The sequence below is a fragment of the Cotesia typhae genome, unplaced genomic scaffold (genome assembly GCF_013202065.1).
Source record: "Cotesia typhae breed Kobodo isofemale line unplaced genomic scaffold, CoteBio_Ctyphae contig_5, whole genome shotgun sequence".
NCBI classification, from domain to species: domain Eukaryota; kingdom Metazoa; phylum Arthropoda; class Insecta; order Hymenoptera; family Braconidae; genus Cotesia; species Cotesia typhae.
Window position 1 is genome coordinate 320,408 of NW_027423757.1, and position 22,643 is coordinate 343,050.

Genomic DNA, 22,643 nt, shown 5'->3' on the forward strand with positions numbered 1-22,643 from the left:
ATGTGCAGCGTCAAACGCCAGCGTCAAATTAAAAAAATCAGCGGCAAAAAAATGTATAAATATCGAAAGTCGATATCTCGAGATATACCTCGAAGCTAGTTCATAACCTAATTTTCATAAAAACACATGGTAATAGTAAAATAACTTATGACAATAATAAATGTTAAACATTGATAAAATAATTACATCAAATTTAAGTGACTTATCGAAATTTCAATGACAGGTGAATATGATTATCAATTGTGGATTTATCAGTGTCAAAAAATAATTCGTGACGCTGAAAAAAGAAAAACAATCAGGCGCAAAAGGATTATTAGTGCTTTGTTATGCAACGAACTAGTTATACAAAATTGTATAAAAAAACATACATGAAAAAAATTTTGGATTTACCCTTTATTCAAATTACGGTGAGAATATGGTTTTTTTGAGGTCATATTCCCAACTCTTTCTTCGTTACAGAAAATTGCACTTTTGTTTTTACCTTATTATTTTTTGAATTAGGAATCTGAAACTAAAATTAACATTATTAATACGAATTATTATGCAAGTCGAATACTAAATCATCATACTTGAATTGGCTTCAAAATACTTACATTGCCAGAGGTTTTGTAGTTTTCTTTATTTACTGAATAAAGTTTCTCCTTTATTAGTCCCTCACGCCCATTTTCCAATTAAGCACGCCGAATTATTGTAATACCATCCTCTTTAAATTAAATACATCAAACCGATGACTTTTGTCAGTTGAAATATTATTTAATTATTCAATAATTTATTTAATAATCTAAGAAATTAATAAGTTACTTGAATGGACGTCATCTATCCCTACGTATATTATGAAACGCAGGCTTCCAATCCGTCTCATGGAAACTAAGTGATTTCCCATGAGTCAGTCCTCTAACAAACGGAAACCTGAACCTATTTTCCTCAGAATGTTAACCAGTGAATTTCTCGCCATTCAGATGTAGGTCCCTGAACTTTCTCAAACAGATATCTACAAACGAACTCGGGTAACTATTCCTCTCTCAGATACACCTAACTTCTTTTAAATTGTCTTCATGGAAGCTAGGATGACTCAACATTAAAGCTCTATACAGTAGTTCCAACACGACGCTACTTTTTTGAGTCAGAGGATGATAAGAATTAAAATTAAGCAATTTACCCGAACTCGTAGGCTTCTGATACCACTTCATGCGTAGCTCGCCATCAGTCATCCTTATGACATTCGTGTCCAAGAATGCAATCTAGTCATTTACTTCCACTTCCATCGTGAACTGAATTTTCGGATGTACATTATTGAAATGTTCCAAGAGATTATTAACCTCACTCTGAGGTATTGCTAGTAACGTATCATAATTTTCAGTTACCGAAAATTCCTACTGAGTAAAGGTCCTCCCCTTTCCCCTTATCCTTTATTTCCCTAATTCCCAAATTTGTCTTTAATGAGAAATTTAGCTATTATATATGGCTACCGAGGAACATATAGTTTAAGAAACGCTACCTCAAAAGGTAAAAGAGGTACTACTGTCTTCAATACATGATTCATAACCAAGTTCACCAACGACGGGCTCGCCGGATTTCCCATGGCTGACCCATCCAATTGTACAAAGATGTCATTGTAAAACGTAAAATAACTCGTCCTGAAACATATATTCACCAAGTCCATCAGTATTTCTTTCGGAACCTTCACCATATTCTTGAAATCTTCCCAGTTCTCTTCAACAGTAGCTAATACGAAATCCTTCGGAATGTTGATAAACAACCACACAACATCCAATGACATCAAAATATAATTATCCGGTAATTTCGTCTTTCCCAAAAATTAAACCAACTCAGTTGAATTTTTTACATTAAAAGAAAATGTTTCAACAACAGGAACTAGCACCGAATGCAAGAATGACGCCAATTTGTAACACGGTGTTTTAATGCAACTCACAACCGGTCGCATCTTATACCCAGTTTTATGTACCTTTCTAAAACCATACAGTCTAGGAGATACCGCATTCCGAGTACAAAGTGCTCTGGCCTCGAGTTCATCATTATAATTAATTTTATTTATTGCAAATGATTGTATTATTTGTCTGTCAAATGAGATACCTGAGGATGTCGGAATAAAACCGACAAAACTTCGTATAAAGAATAATTGTGTTAAAATTCATTGATGGTCTTTTCACCTGACCCTTATTACATACACATCTACAATTTTTTATTTTTCTAAAATTCGAATATTTTCAAAGATATCTGTATTCAAATTTTTTTTTTTTTATTTTTGGATACGAATATATATTTGAAAAAAAAAATTTTTTTTTAATTATAAAAAAAGTACTTATTTATTTTTATAGAATACACATGTACATTTTTTGAAATTTAGAAATTTTCAAAAATATCCGTATCCAAAAAATTTTTTTAATTTTTGGATGCGAATATGAATTTAAAAAAAAATTTTTTTTAGGAAAAAACAAAAAAGTACTTTTTTATTTATAAAAGAACTGTATATATATTATTTTTCTTTGAGGTTTTTTCATTTTTTTCAAAAATATTAAAAACTTTAGATTGTTTTTTTTAATTTTTGTCAAGAATAAAAATTCTCGTGAAAAAATATTCCTGATATAGACTGTTCACATCAGGCCTGATATGGAAATTGACCATCTCAGACTTGATATTATCATTTAAAACTGTTAATTTAACTAAAGTTTTCCGTTTTCTTCAACATGATCTAATAAATTCCATTGTCAAAAGCTAAATTAATAAACAACAATGAATTTAAATTGATCCCGCGTGACTACAACTCGCACCTCAGTCCAGAAGGAGGCAGTACGAGCAATCTAGTGACCTTGCTGGACATAACAGTGTTTATTTTTTTCCTTTAAGTTCTTAGCAAAAGACAAAAACAAAACAATCTGTCGAACTTTGCAGAAAAATCATTAAAAAATGCCTATTTTTAAAAACAAGAAATTTGATTATTATAAATACGTATAATAAAAACATGTGACAAAATAAAAATCCAATAAAATAAATTTGCAAAGTTAACTTTGTAAATAAGCAAATTTGCAAATAACTGTATTTATAAATAATTATTAATGAAAAAATAGAATGAATATATAAAAAGTGTAATTTCTAATCAGTGGTGTGTATTGGAGGTGTTTTTGAGAGTAAATTCAAATATAAAAATAAAAAATTGAATAATTAAAAAAAAATATCACCAATAATTCGAAAAAGTTTTCATTGAATTTTATTCAGTGAATCGTGCCAATAAAATATTGGATGCAAGGATAAATGATAAATAATAGGATAGGTTAAAATAGTAAGTAAATTAGGTTTTTTATAATAATTATCATAGTTGCATAAAATATATACAAAATAAAGTTCATTCTATACCAATTCATATGGCTTAAAAACATAATGCTGAAGTTAGCCGTCAGCTGTCATTTTTCAAAATTTTAATAACAAATAAATTACAATAAAAAAATGCTCTTAAAAATTTTCACTTGTAATTTTTATAAATTTTCACATGTGGAATTTTTAATTAAATTTTTTTTATAATAATTGCATTATTTTAAAATTTTAAAACAATTTTTAATGTCTGCCAACTTCAGTGTCATTTAAAAACTCATATTTTTATTCAGCGGAAAGTTTTTATTTAACTTTTAAGTTTTTATTTAAGTTTTTGGGAAAAAAAATCATTGAGCCTGATTATGCGTGAATCTCATGCATAATTGAACCTGAATATTTACCAGTGAAAAGTTTTTGTCTTATCGTATCACTACCCAGCCAACAATATAAACAATTCAGTTTTAATAAAATTTTAAAATCAAACTAAAAAATTGAAAATTATTTATAAGAATTTAAGTTACAACTATTAAAATCCTTTTAAATACCACCTCCTATAAGTTTTCAGCATGTTCAAAATTTTTCTTGATCCTTTTGTATTTTCATGGTTTTCATTCATGCACACATTTTACTTAAAAAATATATTTTCATAAGAAAAAATATCAAGACATTTTTATTTAATTATACTCTATATGCGTTATGTGTTATTTTGAGCTCTTCGAGTTTAAAAGTCTGATAGAAGTATCATAGGACAATATTCTTTAAATTTTCAAACCGCACTAACTTTTCAATAAGTCAACCGATTTTCATGCGGTTGGCAGAATTTGACGCAATTTTTTTAGTTTCATGATGAATCTACAAGTTTGAATTGATAAAACTAGGAAATTTGGAGTAATTCTAAAAAAACACTTTTTTTGGTTTTTTTTTGTTCATGATATTTCTTGAACGAATTAACCAATTTTGACCGGCTTGACGGCGATCGACGTAATTTTTTCATGCTAATAGCTGATTAGTTTTTGAAATCGATCAGTGCAGCCGTTTAAAAGTTATTCCAAAAAATGTCGAAGTTATGTTAAAAAAACACTTGTTTCCAAATATTTTATCGAGAATATCTCTTGAACCAATCAACCGATTTCTACGTTTCACACACACACACACACACACACACACACACAAACCGCTGTGGGATGAGCTATCGTAAAATTTTCTCATGGACTTCTTCTAAATCTCTTACAGAAGATTCCTACCAAATTTAGAGTCGATAGGAGCTGTAGTTTAAAAACGGAAATTTTTCATTATTAACGCCCTTTGGGTGTGGAATTTCTTAAAATCCGTTCTTAGCTGACCTCTACAGGGCAAAAGTATAATTCCTACCAAATTTCAAGTTTCTAGGTCCGATGGTTCCCGAGATATCGTGATGAGTCAATCTATCTATAGAACAGCTCCTATATATATATATCAAACACAATTTACCATTTTAATTTTAATCATTAAAATCAGTATAATCATTTAACAATTTGAACATTGATATTTATTTTATATTTATCTGTTTTATGATATAATGGAGTTCATCCTTCATGATCATTCCAATACATATTAGCTATTTCAGTTATTAATGATTTAGCTATTCTTTCTTAAAAAACGTATGATTATGAATTTCTACTGTCCCAACAATCAATCGATAAAAATCGATGTATTTGCTTAACATTGTATCGAATAATACTGTTGAATAATAATTGTAAAGAATATTAATATTTAGTAACTTTATTTTTTTATTCTAATCATCCTTCTAAATTTAGTTTACAACCGAATTTGTTATTACAATTTATTTATTTAACAGTTGTTATAGCAACGGTAACCATGGCAACGGTTGATTAGCGTGGGTGGTTGCGGGGGGGGGTGAGTTCTATAATTGATGGGTGCCACTTGATGGGCTTCTGAGATTGGCGAATCAAAATGACATTTTCTAAAAAAAAAAAAGAGAGATGTAGGGAAGTGGGGAGAAAGCACGGGTGGGGAGGGGAAGAATGAGAGGGAGGGGAGAGGGTAGCATACGTGATGGTAGACGAAAAATCCATTTTGGCTAGGAATTGCGTAAAATCTGTTCTTAGTGAGCGTCTACATCATGAATGGAGTAATAATGCTAAATTTCAAGTCAATTGGGCGAATAGTTTCGGAGATCTCGTGATGAGTGAGTGAGTGAATGGTACTTTGCTTATATATATATATATATATATATATATATATATATATATATATATATATATATATATATCGGTCATTCCATACCAAATACAGCCTGTTAAAAATTATTAAAGAAATCGGTTTTACCCAATACTGTTACCAATTCTATTTATATGAAAATTTATTTATAATCTTACAGTATTGACAACGTAAAATGAATAAAATTATTAATTATTAAATAAAATTCTTTTTTTTAATATGAAAATTTTATAATGTTAGTAGCAACATTATTCTAAATTTAAGATTTAAAATTTTTATAAAATTCATAACGTAACATTATAAATATTTAACGTAATATTATAATATTTAAACGTAGACAGGTAATAACCTAGTCGACTCGGTGGTCACTTTTCGAAAGAGTGGGACCTGGGTTCGATTCCGGCACGCACCATTATTTTTCAGTTATTATAACTAAAAAATATGTGCGTTACATTGCCTGCCTCTGCAAGTGGCAGAAATAGCCGGGCGGCACACGTCTGACTTGGGCAATCACTCAATTAAGCTACAACTTAACTGAGTGACCACTCTAGTCAGCATTGGCTAGCCCGAGGGATCTCTGTACACTAGGAGAAGGACCTAATGCTCCAGTGGTCGATAAAGAAGAGTTCTTTATCAATCACTGTAGATTTAGCCCAGCTCCGACTGTACTATCATGGGTGTTCTCTATGGTTTCCCAATGGTTCTGTTCCAAGCCTGAGAAGGTAAGGTTCAGGGTGAATACGGTACAGAAAGCACGAGTCGGGCCACAGCCGCAAATATAAAAGTGCAGATAACCAAGCGAATCATTAATGTTGAGAAAGGCTTGGGGTGTAAAAGGACATGAGAACCCTATACACTAGTAATAAAATATAAAAAATAAAATATAATATTTAAACGTCTTTTTTATCCCAAATGGTAGTATTTAACATTTCTTCATTTGGTTCAAAGTTAATGATGTCACTGTCTTTGGATAAAAAGTTTTTAGTAATTCAAATAGACTTTAATGGATCAGTTGATGAGTTAGTTCTATGATTAGTTTTTACATTTTTAATATCACTGAAAATTCTCTCAACGGTTACATTTGAAAATTGTAAAACGAGTAGAAAGTATATAACTATTTTTAGATTCTTAAACAATAGTTCACCATTAGATTTTTTTATATTAAAGATTTTTCTCCAATAATTTTCTGAGCCTAAATTTATATCAATATTGAAATCAGTCAAATCCAACAACTCGTATCTAAAACACATATTGTGTAATTACTCTCTAGTATTATATTGGACTTTTTGAGTCTCTCGCTGGTCTTGTTTGTTGGTTAAAATTTACAATAGTAGATCGTAACAATTACTAAATGAGAAGTATAGTCCACCGTTATGATTTTATATGAATTAAAATTACGATAGTAAAATAGTAAAAATTCTTTCAATTTTCTTCCCGTCTATACTAATATATTTTGACTATATAATAGTTAATATTTTAATAAACATCTTATAATCGATATTTATGTTGACTCATATAATACTGTGGTGCAGGTCCTGAAAAAAACAGCTCAAAGTTAACGACATGGATAAACTAACAGTAATTTCTGGAACACTGTTTCTTGCTGCTGATATTTTTGCTATAGCTAGTCTTTCTATGCCAGATTGGATCATTACTGATATTGGTGGTAAGTGATTATTATACAGTTAATTTTATAGTTTTAAATGAAATCGATTTTTTCTACTCTGTAGAAAAGTCAGTTATCCCTACCATAAAGAGATGCATCCTCAATTTTCTGTTTTGAGAAAATTATTATTTTCAAATATTAAATATTTAGTGTACTTCAATGTTTTGAAATCCTAAAAAATTATTTTAACTATTTCTAAGATGATGAAAGTATCAGAAAATGGGATTTCCATGAAAATTATGATATCGGATCAACAGTCTGCAAAAAAAAACGCCTGAATCTGAAAAAGACTTCGATCGAATAGATAGATAGATAAAAAAATTTATTAGATCCTAGAGCCTTAGCCCCCTCAGAACCATACATATTTTTACAGTGTTATTCAATCCCTTGTAAATATAATAATATAATAATTTAACTATGTGATATAATACAGACGTATACGTAATTTTAAATACTCGAATTAATTTTAACAATATTAATATTAATTTCGATAACAACACAGGTCCATAAAGAAAAACGTTGTCTGTGCTGGATGTTAGACAATGATTTTTCGAAGTATTTTTTACCGCTAAATATGAATATGAAATCAGAATTCGGCATCAAAGAGCAAAAAACGAAGAAAAATTAAAAAAAAAAATTAGGAAAACGGTTAACCCCGACGGCCATCCCTCCAACTTCCCGCTAATTCCATACCTGGGTGCATAGAATTGCACTTACGACTTTTTTGAGTTCTTCGAGCTCAAAAATATTATTTCTGAGATGTTTTGAGCTCTACGAGCTCAGTAAGGTATCTTCGAGCTCAAAAGTCTGATAGAAGTTTGATAAAACACTATTTTTTGAATTTTTAAACCGTAATTACTTTCGAATGAATAAACCGATTTTTAGGCGGTTAGCGGCATTCGACGAAACCTTTTATGCATCATGAAGAATTTTCAAGTTGAAATTGATCACCGAGGAATTTCGAAGAAACACTTTTTTCAGTTTTCTTTCGTTCGCGATATCTCACGAACAAATCAACCGATTTTGACCGCATGAGTGGCGATCGACGTGATTTTTCAAGGTCAAAAGCTGATTAGTCTTTGGAGCTGATCCATCGAGCCGTATAAAAGTTATTCCAAAAAAACCATGTTTAAAAAATTTTGTTTTTGTAGTTTTTTTGAGATTTTTCAAAATATACGGGTACGAATCGGTCCAATGAGTGCTCAAAATCTAAGTTTGATCAAGCCTTTTCGAATGGCGCCAACCGCAATGAAATCGGTCAAGCCATTCAAAAGTTGTAAGCGGTTGACATTTACACAGGAGGTAGTCAGGGAAGGTTCCTAGGACCTCAAAACGTCAAGATCTGATGAAAACTCGATTTTCGGAAAATGGGGTAAAAACAATAACTTCCCGATTTTTGAAAACTTTCAATTTTGTTAGCGCAGTTAAAAACCGATCAAATCTACGATCTAATAATTTTTTCTTAGATACTTCGTGAATCCAGATTGTTGTCCCAGGATCATGGACAAAAACTTCAAATCAATCAACGCAAGACAGCGTGCCTTTGCTGGCTTCGATGCTACGAAATGTTGACTAGCGAATCATTTTACACATCCCGTTAAAGGACAGTTCTCATCGCAGTCCAAACACTCCCTGGTAGCAGGTTTTTGCCGGTAAATGTGCCGATTCAATGTCCTGACTTTTTATTTTATATCAAAAACCAAATTTATTCGATAAAAGACTTCAATAAGACAGAATGAGTGGAAAATAAACATATTTGCGAATTACTGATGAATATTACAGAAAGAAACAAAGCAGAAACTGCAATTTGATCATAACATACTGAAAATACTATTTATCATAAATTTTATCGATTTTTTTTATTTTTCTCCGTTTTATGCAGTTTGACCTTCAATTTTGACTTCCCTGATTAAGAAATCTAATTTCAAATGATTTGAAAGCATCTGGTTTGAATACTATATTGACATACAATTAACATGAAAGTAATCATTTCAAATTATCTTTCTAAATCAGGGTTCAGATTCGTATTCAGTGGTAAAAAATACGTCGGGAAATCTTTGTCGAACACGCAGCACAGATCACTTTTTTTTGTGGACCTATGTAATTACTTCAACTTTAAGAAAGTAAAATTTTTATAAAAATATCGTAGAATCATTTTTTTGTTTATTGAAAGCCCTTAAATTGTTTCCTCTATCTCTTATTTCTCATTGTATTTCACATATACATAGTTATTTTGATACACATATTCATGAATACTTCATTTCATGAGTTTTCGAAATACCTAAAAAAATATTTTTAAATACTTAAAACTTGGTATAACCATTCAAAAATGATTATTTGCTTTGATTTTGATCGATTTTTTTCCCCCGGAACTTTTGTATATTTATTGATTCACAAAATTAATAGTTTTTTTTTATTTTTTTTTTTTAATTTTTATTTTTTCAGGAGACACTAAACTAGGATTAATGTGGTCATGTATGACATTGTACAATAGACCCCAAGTCTGTTACACTCCAGATCTCCAACCTGAATGGTTAATTGCATTAGCTTGTATATTTGTTGGGTGTATTTTAATAACTGTTACTATCATATTACTTATTTGTTCTCATTGGGACCGACATGTTATTCCATATGCCAGATGGGTTGGATTTACAGCAAGTATGGCTTATAATTATTAGTATCATAATAACTAACACATCTACTAATATCACTATTTTCTTTTTACAGTGGTTTTATTTTGTTTAGCAGCAGTAATCTTTCCGATGGGTTTTCATGTAGATGAAATAGGGGGTCAACCATACCAGCTACCTAATTCTCACCAAGTTGGAATATCATATATTTTATTTGTTTTGGCCTTGTGGATAACTGTTATATCTGAATTATTTGCTGGTAAAGTGTGTTTACCTCACTTTTGAAACTGTCATGATTTCAAAAAAATCAGTGACGTGTATTAAATTTTCGTTTTAATCGTAAAATTTAAACTAATATAACTATATGCTGTTTCTTACTATCAAAATCCTTTATAATTAATATATTGTTTTAAAAAAAATTTTTATTTAGCGCTTATTTCTAAATTTAATTTTTTATCTGAGATTCAGCAGGAGTATCTAAGGTGAAAATTTTGAAAATTTCACTCTCAATAAATTAAACTGTGTATAATTTTTTATAAAATACAAAATATGCATAAAAAGATGTGATTTCATGGTTAATTGCAGGTACTCACTTATATGAAAAAAAAGAAGAAAAAATTTTTCGATCGTACAGCACTATCTGATGCTTAACATCATGAGTCGGGCAGTATACTCTCAAAAAATATGAACTTTTAAGTTCAGTTCAGAATGGAGTACATCAACTTATACAAATTCTAATGTGAACTTGAAAATTTTGTTGCAGAATTCTCGGACTGAATCTTGATTATTATATCTTTTGTAAATTATTTGTTCTCATGGTGATTCATGAAAAATATTTCATAAAAAATATTTGCTATGAAGACATCTTATTCAAAAACTGTTTGTCTTATAAATATAAAAAGGGTTTGGATACAATTTACGTAAATTGACTTTTATACCAAGTTTAGTATTATTTTATTCTATTATATCACCAATCGTGTTGTGGTACTTTATAAGTATAATTATCGCTATAAAGTAGATTAATTCCTGCACCAAAATATGGCATTACGTAGTGTGAACCATCCGCAGGACCAACTATTTGAGTTGATATAAGAATTACGTCACAAAATTGGCCAATAAATAAAAATCCAAGAGTGCTTAATTTTAATAATCCTAACGCTGGATATCCAAGGTAAAATCGATCCACTCCAAACATTCCAAGGAATATTGATAAAAGTACTGATGTTTCAAAGGAATAACCGTTGCTGAAAATAAAAAAAGTTTCAGAAAATACACAAATTTGGGTTTATGTAAACAAATAGATTAGGGCCAGTTTTTCAATCCGGGATTAAATTTTATCCCAGATAAAAATACTGCCAATATAATAAAAAAAAAAATAATAATTCAGCGGCGTGACATTGCTCTCAGTTAGCTCTCCATGAATTTGGTCATTCACTTAAATAAAAATAAAACATAATATAATAATAACCTCTTATTGTGTGAATTAAATTATTTAAAATTAATTAAACAGTTATAAATTAATAATCGATATGTCAAACGCAAGAAGCACACCCAATTTAGTATTCCATTGAAAAATAAAATATCCTCGATGATATGATTATAAATCCGATGAACTAGTCGAGTTTTGTCGTATGTTTAGGAGGGAAGTCTTGTTAATTTGTAAATTAGGTAGTTTTAGTTATTATCCGAATCATCGTCGGAAGATAAAACGAAATTAACAATGTTCTTCTTAAACTATGATAGTAAATCGCTTATAATATACTTTTATTGTGAAAGAAAATTAATTATAATAACGTTATGTATTTTAATTTATTTTTTTAGAATCAGCAAGTTGTCACAGTTGGAGGTTAATATTTCTGTGACATGTGGCTAATGTTTATTTATTTTAATTCAAAATAAGTGACTGAATTCAGCGAGAACTGCATATCATTATGCTGAATTATTTATTTTCTTTTATTATATTGGCAGTACTTTTATCTCTGATAAAATTTTATCCCGGATTGGGATAAAATTGGCCCTTATAGATATATAATTATACGTAGTTCTATGAGCAAGAATTTACGACTTGAGTTAAATTGTATCATTATTTTATTCAATTATCATTGCATTTACTTGTAGTACTTGATAATTTTTATTAGAGCTCAAGAAAAGTATGATCCATTTATTTTCTAATTTAAAAATGTAATTTATGTTTAAGTATAATTGTTTCTTTTTTTTTTTTTTTTTTTTTAATTCCATGATTTAATTCCAATTTATAGTGAATTCATTTTGATATTATTAGGGCAATATTTTTTGTGACGACTTCTAAATTTTTATTTAAAAGTTACATTCATATCAAAACATAAATTCTTTATAAAATTTAGGAGGTTGCCAGAGACATTCAGTACCTTTTTCCGTAGAGTTGTATTCACTATAATAATCAAAATCACGAAAAATCGCGATCTCGAAAATTGAAGAACTTGCTCAAAGAAAAAAGCTTCCGTAAGAGTTTTTGTATATTCTTTTTCCAAAATTTTAAATTATTTAATCTCCAAATTTATCTTCAGTGTCATTAAAAAACTCAAAACTTTGAAAATACATTTAATACTGCTTACCCTTTACAAACATCTCTGAGTGAAAGTACACCGGAAAATACGCGTAAAGCCTATCTGTCGTTTCTAATTAACCGAGATTTTTTCTTAACGCAAGTTAACAGTAGTAGTAACTCAGACTTTGCAATAGTTGACAATAATTGAAAATATTTAGCCACAATTTAATGTTCTGATCTGAACTTTTAAGCCTTGACACAAGTTTAAATAAATTTAAATTAGTTTGAAAATAAATTTACTTAATAAAATTTTTTGTAACTTACGTCCATTTGCAAGGTATGTCTTTTTTGAATGTATTATTTAGGGTTTCTGAGCATATTAAACCATCTGCTGCTAAACAGTCAACTGAAAGAAAAAATATTATCACATACTAAAAAAAAATAAAATTAACATTCAAGGTAAAGTACCCAGTAGTTGAACAGGTTTCAAAGTAAAACGTATTTGACCGTTTATTTAAAATATAAAGATGTAATTATTAGTTTAAATTAGTGATTTTCATGAAAATATAAACAATTTTGAATTGATTGAAGTAAAAAATAACGCAGATAGTTGAATATTTATATTTTGACAACGTTTTTAAGATAGACTATGAAAGGAGTAGTAGTTGAACAATCAATTCTGATAAGCCGCAGTAGTTGAACACTCCGGGAGCAGTAGTTGAACTAATAAAATATATGGCAATAGGCACAGCAAAAATTTTAAAGGTTTTATTGAAATATCAAAAGAATCATAGCATATTATTGATTAAAATTAAAAATAATACTGTGAATATTTAATATGTTCATTTAAAAATAAGAAATATTTGTATTTAATTTTTTAATTACATTTTTTATAAATGACAACAAATTTTCAATTATAAATAAAAAAAAAACTCAATTGTTGAAAATTTTTAAAATTTTTCGGACATGGACAGATATGATCATACCACAACGTATTTAACGCTTCAGACATGAAGAGACATGGACGTGCATAATCAGACCTGAGTGGTTTATGACCATGTCTAATTTCAGGCCTGATGATACATGAACAGGTATGGTCAGGTCTGATCATTTTTTCCCGGGTTATTACAAAATGTTATAAAAAAGGCAAAACACATACAAAAATTTCTTGTCGAAAAAATAAAATATTGAAAACATTTAAAAATTGGAATTTAAAAGTTAAAAAAAAATTACGAAAACGGTTGACCCTGAAGGCCATCTCTGCAACTTCCCGCTAATTCCATACTTAGGCGCTAAAAATTGCATTTATGATCCTTTTAAGCTCTTCGAGCTCAAAAATACAATTTATGTGTTATTTTTAGCTCTCCGACCTCAAAAAGATAGCTTTTCCATGCTTTTGAGCTCTTCGAGTTCCAAAGTCTGATAGAAGTTTCATAGAACACTGTTTTTTAAATTTTCAAACCGCAATAACTTTCGAATGAATCAACCGATTTTTACGTGGTTGACGGCATTCGATGTAATTTCTTCATCCTAATAAATAATTTTGAAGTTAGAATAAATCAAACAAGGAATTTCGGAGTAACTCCGAAAAAAAAACTTTATTCGGTTTTCTTTCGTTCACGACATCTCTCGAACGAATCAATCGATTTTGACCGGCTTGGCGGCGATCAACGTGATTTTTTCATGCTAACAGCTGATTAGTTTTTGAAATTGATTGGTAAAACCGTTTAGAAGTTATTTAAAAAAAAAAACATTTGAAAAAAAATTTTTTCTCAGTTTTTTTGAGATTTCTCAGATATAGTGACAATATCGCGGGAATAGTCAAGGAAGTTCACTGTGACCTTAAAACGTTAAGATCTGATGAAAACTCGATATTTGAAAAACGGGGCAAAACCAATAACTTCTCGATTTTCTTAACAAGAAGTTAAAAAAATTTTTTTTTCCATCCATGCGACTTAGTTTCCGAAAGATCTTTTAAAATTTATGGATTTTATTCCCATAATCGTTTTAAATTATATGAAATAATTTATAAACAAAAAAAGTAAATAAACATTTTTTTGAATAGAAGATGTTCTTTGTGAATAAAAGCTTGAAAATGTAAACAAGAATAGATGAATTTTCCTAAAATATGATGTGAATAAGTGAAGTTCTGGAAAGTTCATTAATTTCAGAGTAAAAATGAAAACATTTCTGGAGGTTGGAGGGTGCGCAAACATAATTTCAAAACTTTTTAGTTTCTAATTATTTTCTTATTAAAGTTGAGAGTCAAAAAATTCAAAGATTTCGAGAAATAACATAAAACAAATTTTCTTGAAAACTTTTTATTAATATACATAAAATAATCATGTAATCAAGGCCAGAAAACTGAAATTTCTGATTATAAGGCTTGTACTGTCCAGTTTTAAGGATAATTCAGAATTGGATGAAAAAGATTATATTAGACTTGGATGAAAAAAAGTAGATTGATTAGAATTTGGGGTAACATTATCCAACAGCTGAGGATTAAATTTTTTCAAGTTCCCAGAATTTAAAAAAAGCATTCTTTTAGATGTTATTTAGAATGAATCATTATTTACAAAAATTATTTATAAACATCGTGTTCAGTATTTTAACCTTACTAGTAAAACAACTTACAATAAAATAATAGTATCCACATATTTTTTTAAATGTATAGAATTTTCATCACTTCATGATTTATCTTGTTCCTGTTTTACAATATTTTATGACATGATAGTTAGCTGCCATTTGACAATTTTTTAATTTTTTTTTAACAAATAAATTTATTCCAAAAAATTATTTTTAAAAAATTGCATTTGTAGTTTTTTAAAATTTCTAAATGTCAATCGTTTTTTTTTTGCATAATTTATTGGTTACAAAAATTTTTAAAATTATCAACTATCTGCTAAGTTAATTTTCATCAATATTTTGCATTTTTAGAACCTACCTCTAGCTTTATTTTCCTTTGAACATCCTCGAATTTGTTGAGTAGTCCGATCGATAAGATCGGAATTTGGATGTGGGCATATATATTGTCCTATTTGTAGATTAATGCAGTCAACTGTGTAATTAGATCCATAAACGTACATAGAAAAAACATTTACAATGATTACTAAAGATAGTTGTAAAGAAAAATATCTTTGTGACATTGCCAGCATGAAAATTTCTAAACTTCATCTACTGTTGAGAAAAACATTTTTTTGGATTCCAAAACATGATCAGAACTTCAGCTGTCGTTGATTTTAGATATGTTGTGATGTTTTGATATATCTACACTATTACCACTGCAAGATCTGACGTCAATTTATGAAAGGTAACTAGAATATGTAATGTCTTAAGGTGCTCTTTCATGCTGATGCTCGATGCGCTCGATGCTGGCATAGAGCGTCAAATGAGGTCACGTGGTACAATTTCGACTGAAACGCCATCTTAAATTAATACAGCGTCAAAGCTAAACATTGTGAGACTTTCTAAAATTTTTTAATTTTATTTTTTTTGTCAGCGTTTTGAAGCTTGACGCTCCAAAATTTGATGGTATATCAAGATTAACATTTCTTTTTTAAAAATACACATATAAATAAAAGCATATAGGGATCGAGCATCTAGACTTTTACGCCAACTAGTGGTGAATATCTCAAGTAATTGACATCGTTTATTAAATTTTTACACGTGATTTATTTTTTAATAAATAATATTAAAATTAATTGATATTATTTTAATTATGTCAGCTTCAAGAAAGAATTGCTGCATCCGTGGTTGTAATAATACATCACGTCAAAAACGTGGGGTTGATGTGAAAGTGAAATTTTATAAATTCCCAGATAGCATGTTTGGAGCCACATGGAAAATAGCAAAACGTAAACAGTGGATAAAAGCAGTAAAAAATTATGTGTAAGTTCAGTATTAATCAACAATTCATTGCAAAATTAAAGTAAAAGTTGTAATTAAACTCAGGTATATAAAAAACTATAATTTTGATAGTTAAGTTATTAATATCTATGATATTTATGTGATAATAAAAACTTAACCTTTTAATTTGTCTTGTTTTCAGAGAAAATGCAAAAGACTGGGAACCAAATAAAAATACGAGAATTTGTAGTTCTCATTTTATCAACAACGAAAAATCGGAACATCCGTTACATCCGTCTTCCATCTTTCCTGGAAGTGAAAATGTTAAAAAAAATATAGAATCCTTGGGACGTTTCCAGTGAGTCAAAAATCGTGAATTATTAAAAATTTCAAATATTCAGAAATCTTTTGTGAGTAATGAAACCGAGAATTCGATAAATATCACCAATTCAATTAATTCAGTAATGGAGCAAGGTGATAATGTACATGTTAATAGTGTTGATCAGAATCAGATTAATGCTAGTATTGAAAGTGTTATTTTTAAACATGTACAACGAAGCATAAGTTGTCAAACGGAGACAGTTGTAGATGAAACGTATGAAGAATTAACATATTTTTTTTGCAATCAGGACTATCATGACGGTATAAGCACTGCAGCAGTATAGATTAATATTTCAATGAACAAAACAGAAGATAAGAATTGCGAAGCAAATATACCAATTTCAAAAGATGTCCGAGACTCAAGTTGTGATCCAATAAATGTGGATCTCACAAAATCTTGTCAAGGCTTCCATGGACTATCTTCAATTACTACAGACGAAGTTATGAGCAGTTTAACGGGCATGTCATTGGCAATTTTCTCATATCTCTTAACTTTACTTCCAGACTGTAAAGCCTCGAAAATAGACAAAAAAACTAGTTTATTAATTACATTACGGCACTTTCAGTATTGTTTAGAATTCATCGAACTTCAGCACATAAAATCTTTGTAAAGCATATGCAAGAATTGAATATTTTACTGAAAAATTTTATTTTTTGGCCTTCTAAATCAAGTATACAAGCATCTCTACCAGAATCATTCAAACGACACTACCCAGACACTCGTGTCATAATCGATTGCACAGAAGTTAATACCGAAATACCACCGGAAGTAAATCAAAGGGTATTAATGTATTCAGAATATAAGCATCATCATACAGTGAAGTTTATGGTGGGTTGTGCGCCAAGTGGATTTATCAGTTTTATTTCTAAATGTTATGGTGGTCGTGCTGGTGATTGCTTTATAACGAATGATTGTGGTTTAGTCGATTTAATTGAACCTGGTGATGTCGTTCTAGCTGATAAAGACTTTCCACAGATAAAAACCCAAGTAGAAAATAAAAATGCTGTTTTTGTGATGCCTCCTTTTGGTCATAAAGATCAATTTACCCCGGAAGAAGTAGACGAAACATACAACATCGCTTCTGTAAGGATACATATTGAACGCGTTAATCAACGAATCAAGGACTTTAAAATTCTATCTAAAGTACCAAATTCGTTATTTCCTTATATTGATGAGATAGTTTTTGTCATCTGCGCCTTAATTAATGTTCAGAAACCATTGTTTAAAGAGAAAGAAGTGAATGAGTAAAATTTTTTGAAAAAAATTGTAAATAATATATTGAATTGGGAATTTTATTAAATAAATCGATACATAATATTTATATAAATGTTTTTATTATAGAAAGTAATAAAAATTAAATGTTTAATATTTTTTTTATTATTATTTGAACTTCAATTCACATATCTAAATTACTGATAATTTTAATTTAATTGCAATAAAGAGTTTAATTTAATTTTTATACGTACCAAAACTTTCACATCATAAGCATTTGACACACTTGTTTGAGGCACGACTTTAGCGGTTATGACACTTGCAAAATTATTTTGTTTTTCAACTACACCATAAACATGATTAGAGTTAAATAATTTTTTCCCTTTTTCATCATTTTGGCCACGTATAATATTATTGACAACTGGTTGAAAACCATATTTTATTATTTTTTCCATTATTTATAAATATTTTGTTGTTTATAATGCAAGTGTTTTGAACTACAACAAAACACGTATTATATTCCGGAGCCGATACACGGCATCCCTATGAGAGAAGCTGTTGTGTACTAGCCTTAATGTGGTGTCACCTATGCAGTTTTGTTGTAGTTATCCCGTCTCGTGCTGCCACCAGACATAGTGTTGCCAACACAGATCACTTAGTAGGAGGTTTCACCCGCGTCTTGTGTCATAGCATCTCTCATCCAGTAAGAGCTACACCGGGATGCCGTGTATCGGCTCCGGAATATAATACGTGTTTTGTTGTAGTTCAAAACACTTGCATTACATTCCTCTAGGCCGATACACGGCATCCCTATGAGAGATCTGTTTGCTATCTACTGGTGATCTTCTCAACGCTATGTGATGCTGGAGACAGCTTTTTGGACCAATGTTAATGTAAAGCCTGAAATGTGAATGATAGGAAGTTTCCAAATGATTAACCTCTTCTTTTATTATTGTTCTTTTATTACTAATGCTTTTTTTTTTTTTTTTTTAATTAGTTTCATATTAAACAGTACAGAGAATAATTATATGATATGATGCGAATTAAATAAGAGATAAACTTGTTTCACAGAGTAATTACATCTCTTTAAATGATAAGATAATCTATTCTTTGGAAGGTCACTCTTTAAGTACTTACATAACTGACCTTAGGAACCTGACTTTCCTATCGGGTTGAAGTTGTTGAACAGAAGACCCTGGGACCTTTGGTCTTGTCTTTCTATCTGTCTACAGTAATGATTCCTGAATGTCTCTACACTTTTCCAGTTACCTCTTTCCAAAATCTCCTGGACTGGCAAATTATCCAGCCAACCTCTGGAAGCCACTGCTGCCCGTATCGAGCCTGGTGAAGCATCGATGCCTGCCTCTCCTAGGACTGAGCGGACCCAGCCCGCAATGATTGTCCTCGAAGCCGGTTTTACTGAACCAGTGACCGTGATGAATAATTCTTCCAAATTTTGTGAGGATCTTCGCTTCTCTGATAACTTGATCAGGACTCTAACCCATGTAACTGGGCAAATCCTTATGTTCTCGTGTTTAGACAGTCTCCAGCCTGATTGTCTAAATTCGGCTCTATCCGTCTTAGAACCAAAACTCGGCCATAAGATGATCTCGTTGCCTAGATTATCCAGCGATTTTTTAGAAATTTTCAGTAACGTTAAGTCGTGAATTCGTCTACCTGAAGCCAACAACAGTATCGTAGCTGTTCTCCTGGACACCTCAAAGAAGGATAAATTTGGTAGGTCTAATTTTAGCCAATCCAACAGGATCTGTGCGTCCCAGATTGATGACCTTGTCTCCTTTGGTCTTGCCACTGAGATTGCTTTTAAAACCTGTTTAACTAAAAAATCTGACGATAGATCTCTTTTTGCACAAAATGTGGCTATTGCCGATTTGTGGACCAGGATAGTGCTGTAGACTAACTTTTCCTCTACAAAGAGATGAAAAAGGAAACGAGCGAGATCCACGCCCCTGGGTGATACTGGATCCATCCCTTTCTCTCGGCACCAAGCTAGCCACTTCTTGATTGGAGTTTTGTAAGTAAGTAAGGTCGATGCTCGCCAACTCTCTCTCACCAAATCTCTTTCTTGTGATGACCAGTCCCTGGTCATTCTGCACCAGCCCCAATCTTCCACACCTGAAGGGTCAATTGGTCCACCTTCTGCGGTGGCTTGCCTGTTGACAGATCCACTAGTACTTGTTCCAGGTTCTTGATTGTCACTGGTTGCTCTGAGCTTCGGCTGGCTAAGTCCGCCATCCAGAACGTCTGTTCCCACTTGGGCGCGAATATCAGGTACTGACCTCGACATTTGTTGAGGTGAGCTAGTATTCTCGGCAAGAGGTTGGGTGGTGGAAAGACCCAAGCTAGGTTGTAGTCCCAGACTTGACTGAAGGCATCCATAAATTTGGCTGATTGATCCTTGCAGTCTCTTGAGACGTATGCTTTGACTACAGAAGACTCGGCGCTCGCAAATAAGTCTATTTCGGGAACTCCCCATTTTCGGAAGACTTCTTGCGTTGCCGCTGGCCTTAAGTGCCATTCTGGTAGAGTTCCGCCTCTGGATAGCCTGTCGGCTATACCATTGTATCTTCCTGGCAAGTAGTGAGCTGACAGAAGGATTTCTAACTCGTCTACTAGGTGTAATAGGTCGTACGTCAGTTCGTATAACTCCAGGGACCTCGTACCCCCTTCCTTTTGGATGTAAGCCACTACAGTTCGATTATCCGTCTGTAACAAGATATGAGCCTTGCGAAGGCGGTGAGATTGTTGCTTTATTGCAAGGTACACTGCCAACAGTTCTTTCTTGTTGGAATGCCATGACCTTTGGCTTATTGTCCAGGTTCCGGACATGTGTACGTTGTTTAGTTGGGCTCCCCAACCACTGTCTGCGGCGTCGGTGGTCAGGAAGTGGGTAACCCTGCCCTTGTGTAACTGAGTCGTTCTCGCAGTGGCTTTGCACCACCAATCTAGCTCCTTCTGCACCTGGTTCCCGAACTGGCGTCTTTGACGCGGTCTGTTCCCGTTGAATTCCATCAGGAACCTCTGGAGATGGCGACAGTGCAACCGACCTCTGGGTATCGCGAAGTTTGCGAAATTCAGGTGTCCTAGTAAGGATTGAGCCTGAACGAGAGAGCTGCTCTCTTTCGCACTTAATTCCTGAGCCAATCTGATTATTGTCTTGGCCTTCTTGGCTGGAAGACTGATTTGGCCCTTCCTGGTGTCCCAGGATATTCCGAGGAAGTCCAGTTTCTGGCAAGGAACTAGGACGCTTTTGCTTCGGTTCAATTGCCAACCTAGGGTTTCGAGCAATCTTACCGTCATGGCTACCTGAGATTTTAAGTCCTCCTGATCCTGAGCTACAATCAGGAAATCGTCCAGGTAGACCACGACTCTTACGCCTCTGGAACGAAGGATTTCTGCTATCCAGTTCGTTATCATCGAGAACGTATACGGAGCAGCTGAGAGGCCAAAGGGCAAGCTCGTCAGCTGTAACAGGTATGTGCAGGTATGCTTGTGATAAGTCTATTCTCGTCATCCAGTCCCCGTCTTGGAGAAAGTCTGGAATCTTTGTGTGAGAGAATAATTGGAATGACTTCACTTCCACGTATCTGTTTAAATTCTGGAGATCGAATATAGGGCGTATCCCCCCATCCGATTTCTTTATTAGGAACATTCTTGAGATGAAGCTCGAACCTGGTTGTTCCGGTTGTTCTAGTACCCCCTGGTCTATCAATAGTCTTATCTGTTCCGACAGCTGAAGGGTGCTTCTTGTTCTAAAGGTTGATGACTTCCAATTGCTTGTAAGTACTGGTTTCTCTGTGAATGGGATGCGGAAACCTGTAATTATATCTAGGATTACTTTTGGGGCTCCCAGCTTTTTCCACTCGTCGTGAAATTTGGCTAGCTGGCCTCCTGAGAACTGTGTTACCTCCATATAGTCATGAGTTATGTTTTTTACGAAAGGAATAAGAGCTCTTGGATTTAGGAGTCTCTTTCTTCCAATTCTTTGGCCTCGTTGCCTGAAATTGAGATTCCGGCTTACTTACTGCGTTTTGAGCTGATCTTAATGGAGGATGGGACTGGCGAGTCGCTGAATGGGTCTGATTCTCGCTCTTCCTTTGATGTGTGTATCTTGATCCTGGCTGGCCCGGGTTCCTTAGCCAAGACTGAGGACCCCCTAGAGATTGTATTAGAGAACCTAATCTTTCCTTACCAAAAAGGTACTCCGTGCTGGGTGGAATGTTCCTCAAGGCTACTTGGATCTGCTTATTCGGAGCTTCCGATATTACTCTTTCTCTTCTGGCCTCGATGCATGAAGCTCTTTTACCGCATACTACCTGTAACATCTTCTCGGAATTCTTGAAATACTCTGAATTAGGACCAAAATTCGCTGAGAAAAGTTCGTGCATTGTCTCTGGATTAACATTCTCCCTGTTTGAGAACGTCCAGTTTACAATACCTTGGAGAGTATCCTTCAGGAGTCGGTTTTGTTCCAAAATTGCATTTGACAAGCCCGCCAAGGTTCTTTCCGTTGACAGGTTAAAGTCCTTACTCTTGTCCAGATAACATAGCTCTTCATTGACCTTCAGATCTGTGAAGCCTGGAGAAGCTAAAAATTCTTTTAAAGTATTTCCGTACCTGAGTTCTTTCCAATTTGCTGAATCAAATTTCTGAAGTTCAGATATTAATTTCAACTTTTCTGGACATGCTTTCCGTAATACCTTCCGGCTATCAACCTCAGTCTTGCACTGACCTAGGTCCAATACCTTGGAAGGTTCGTTAGGAGTTGTGAGGAATTCCGACTGAGTCGACTCCATGCCTGTTGCTAAT

General features: G+C 32.2%; 3 protein-coding genes across 7 annotated transcripts; 2 read left to right on the plus strand and 1 right to left on the minus strand.

Moving 5' to 3' along the window:
• Positions 1 to 88: 88 nt before the first annotated feature.
• On the plus strand, positions 89 to 10,706 carry LOC141531418 (uncharacterized protein C16orf52 homolog A-like). Of its 4 annotated transcripts, none has more exons than XM_074249237.1 (5): positions 89 to 223; positions 7,083 to 7,216; positions 9,662 to 9,874; positions 9,944 to 10,105; positions 10,432 to 10,706. In XM_074249237.1, exons 2-5 carry the CDS (start codon positions 7,114 to 7,116, stop codon positions 10,488 to 10,490), a joined length of 537 nt encoding a protein of 178 aa, XP_074105338.1. In that variant the 5' UTR covers positions 89 to 223; positions 7,083 to 7,113; the 3' UTR covers positions 10,491 to 10,706. The 4 variants fall into 4 exon arrangements, with proteins under 4 accessions (XP_074105338.1, XP_074105337.1, XP_074105336.1 ...); XM_074249236.1 differs by lacking the exon at positions 89 to 223 and adding an exon at positions 239 to 407; XM_074249235.1 differs by lacking the exon at positions 89 to 223 and adding an exon at positions 2,869 to 3,301.
• Positions 10,707 to 10,771: 65 nt separating this feature from the next.
• Bisc (TM2 domain-containing protein 1 biscotti) lies at positions 10,772 to 15,668 on the minus strand. Its single transcript, XM_074249234.1, has 3 exons — positions 15,318 to 15,668; positions 12,698 to 12,779; positions 10,772 to 11,090 (listed from the first exon to the last, which is right to left on the minus strand). Exons 1-3 carry the CDS (start codon positions 15,526 to 15,528, stop codon positions 10,814 to 10,816), a joined length of 570 nt encoding a protein of 189 aa, XP_074105335.1. The 5' UTR covers positions 15,529 to 15,668; the 3' UTR covers positions 10,772 to 10,813.
• On the plus strand, positions 15,616 to 16,798 carry LOC141531419 (uncharacterized). 2 transcript variants are annotated; one of them, XM_074249240.1, is made up of 3 exons: positions 15,616 to 15,683; positions 16,099 to 16,261; positions 16,422 to 16,798. In XM_074249240.1, the coding sequence occupies exons 1-3, from the start codon at positions 15,677 to 15,679 to the stop codon at positions 16,579 to 16,581; spliced, it is 330 nt and encodes a 109-aa protein (XP_074105341.1). In that variant the 5' UTR covers positions 15,616 to 15,676; the 3' UTR covers positions 16,582 to 16,798. The 2 variants fall into 2 exon arrangements, 1 of the variants encoding a protein (XP_074105341.1); XR_012479921.1 differs by lacking the exon at positions 15,616 to 15,683 and having other exon boundaries at positions 16,015 to 16,324.
• The last annotated feature ends 5,845 nt before the right edge of the window (positions 16,799 to 22,643 follow it).

Excerpts from the sequence above, each read along its gene's own strand:
- LOC141531418 (XM_074249237.1), top strand. The coding sequence starts at position 7,114 with ATGGATAAACTAACAGTAATTTCTGGAACACTGTTTCTTGCTGCTGAT. Across the intron at positions 7,217-9,661 it reads GATCATTACTGATATTGGTG|GAGACACTAAACTAGGATTA; the intron begins GTAAGTGATTAT and ends TTATTTTTTCAG. Across the intron at positions 9,875-9,943 it reads ATGGGTTGGATTTACAGCAA|TGGTTTTATTTTGTTTAGCA; the intron begins GTATGGCTTATA and ends TTCTTTTTACAG.
- Bisc (XM_074249234.1), bottom strand. The coding sequence starts at position 15,528 with ATGCTGGCAATGTCACAAAGATATTTTTCTTTACAACTATCTTTAGTA. Across the intron at positions 12,780-15,317 it reads AAAGGAAAATAAAGCTAGAG|TTGACTGTTTAGCAGCAGAT; the intron begins GTAGGTTCTAAA and ends TTTTTCTTTCAG. Across the intron at positions 11,091-12,697 it reads GACATACCTTGCAAATGGAC|CAACGGTTATTCCTTTGAAA; the intron begins GTAAGTTACAAA and ends TTTTATTTTCAG.
- LOC141531419 (XM_074249240.1), top strand. Across the intron at positions 16,262-16,421 it reads AAAGCAGTAAAAAATTATGT|AGAAAATGCAAAAGACTGGG; the intron begins GTAAGTTCAGTA and ends TCTTGTTTTCAG.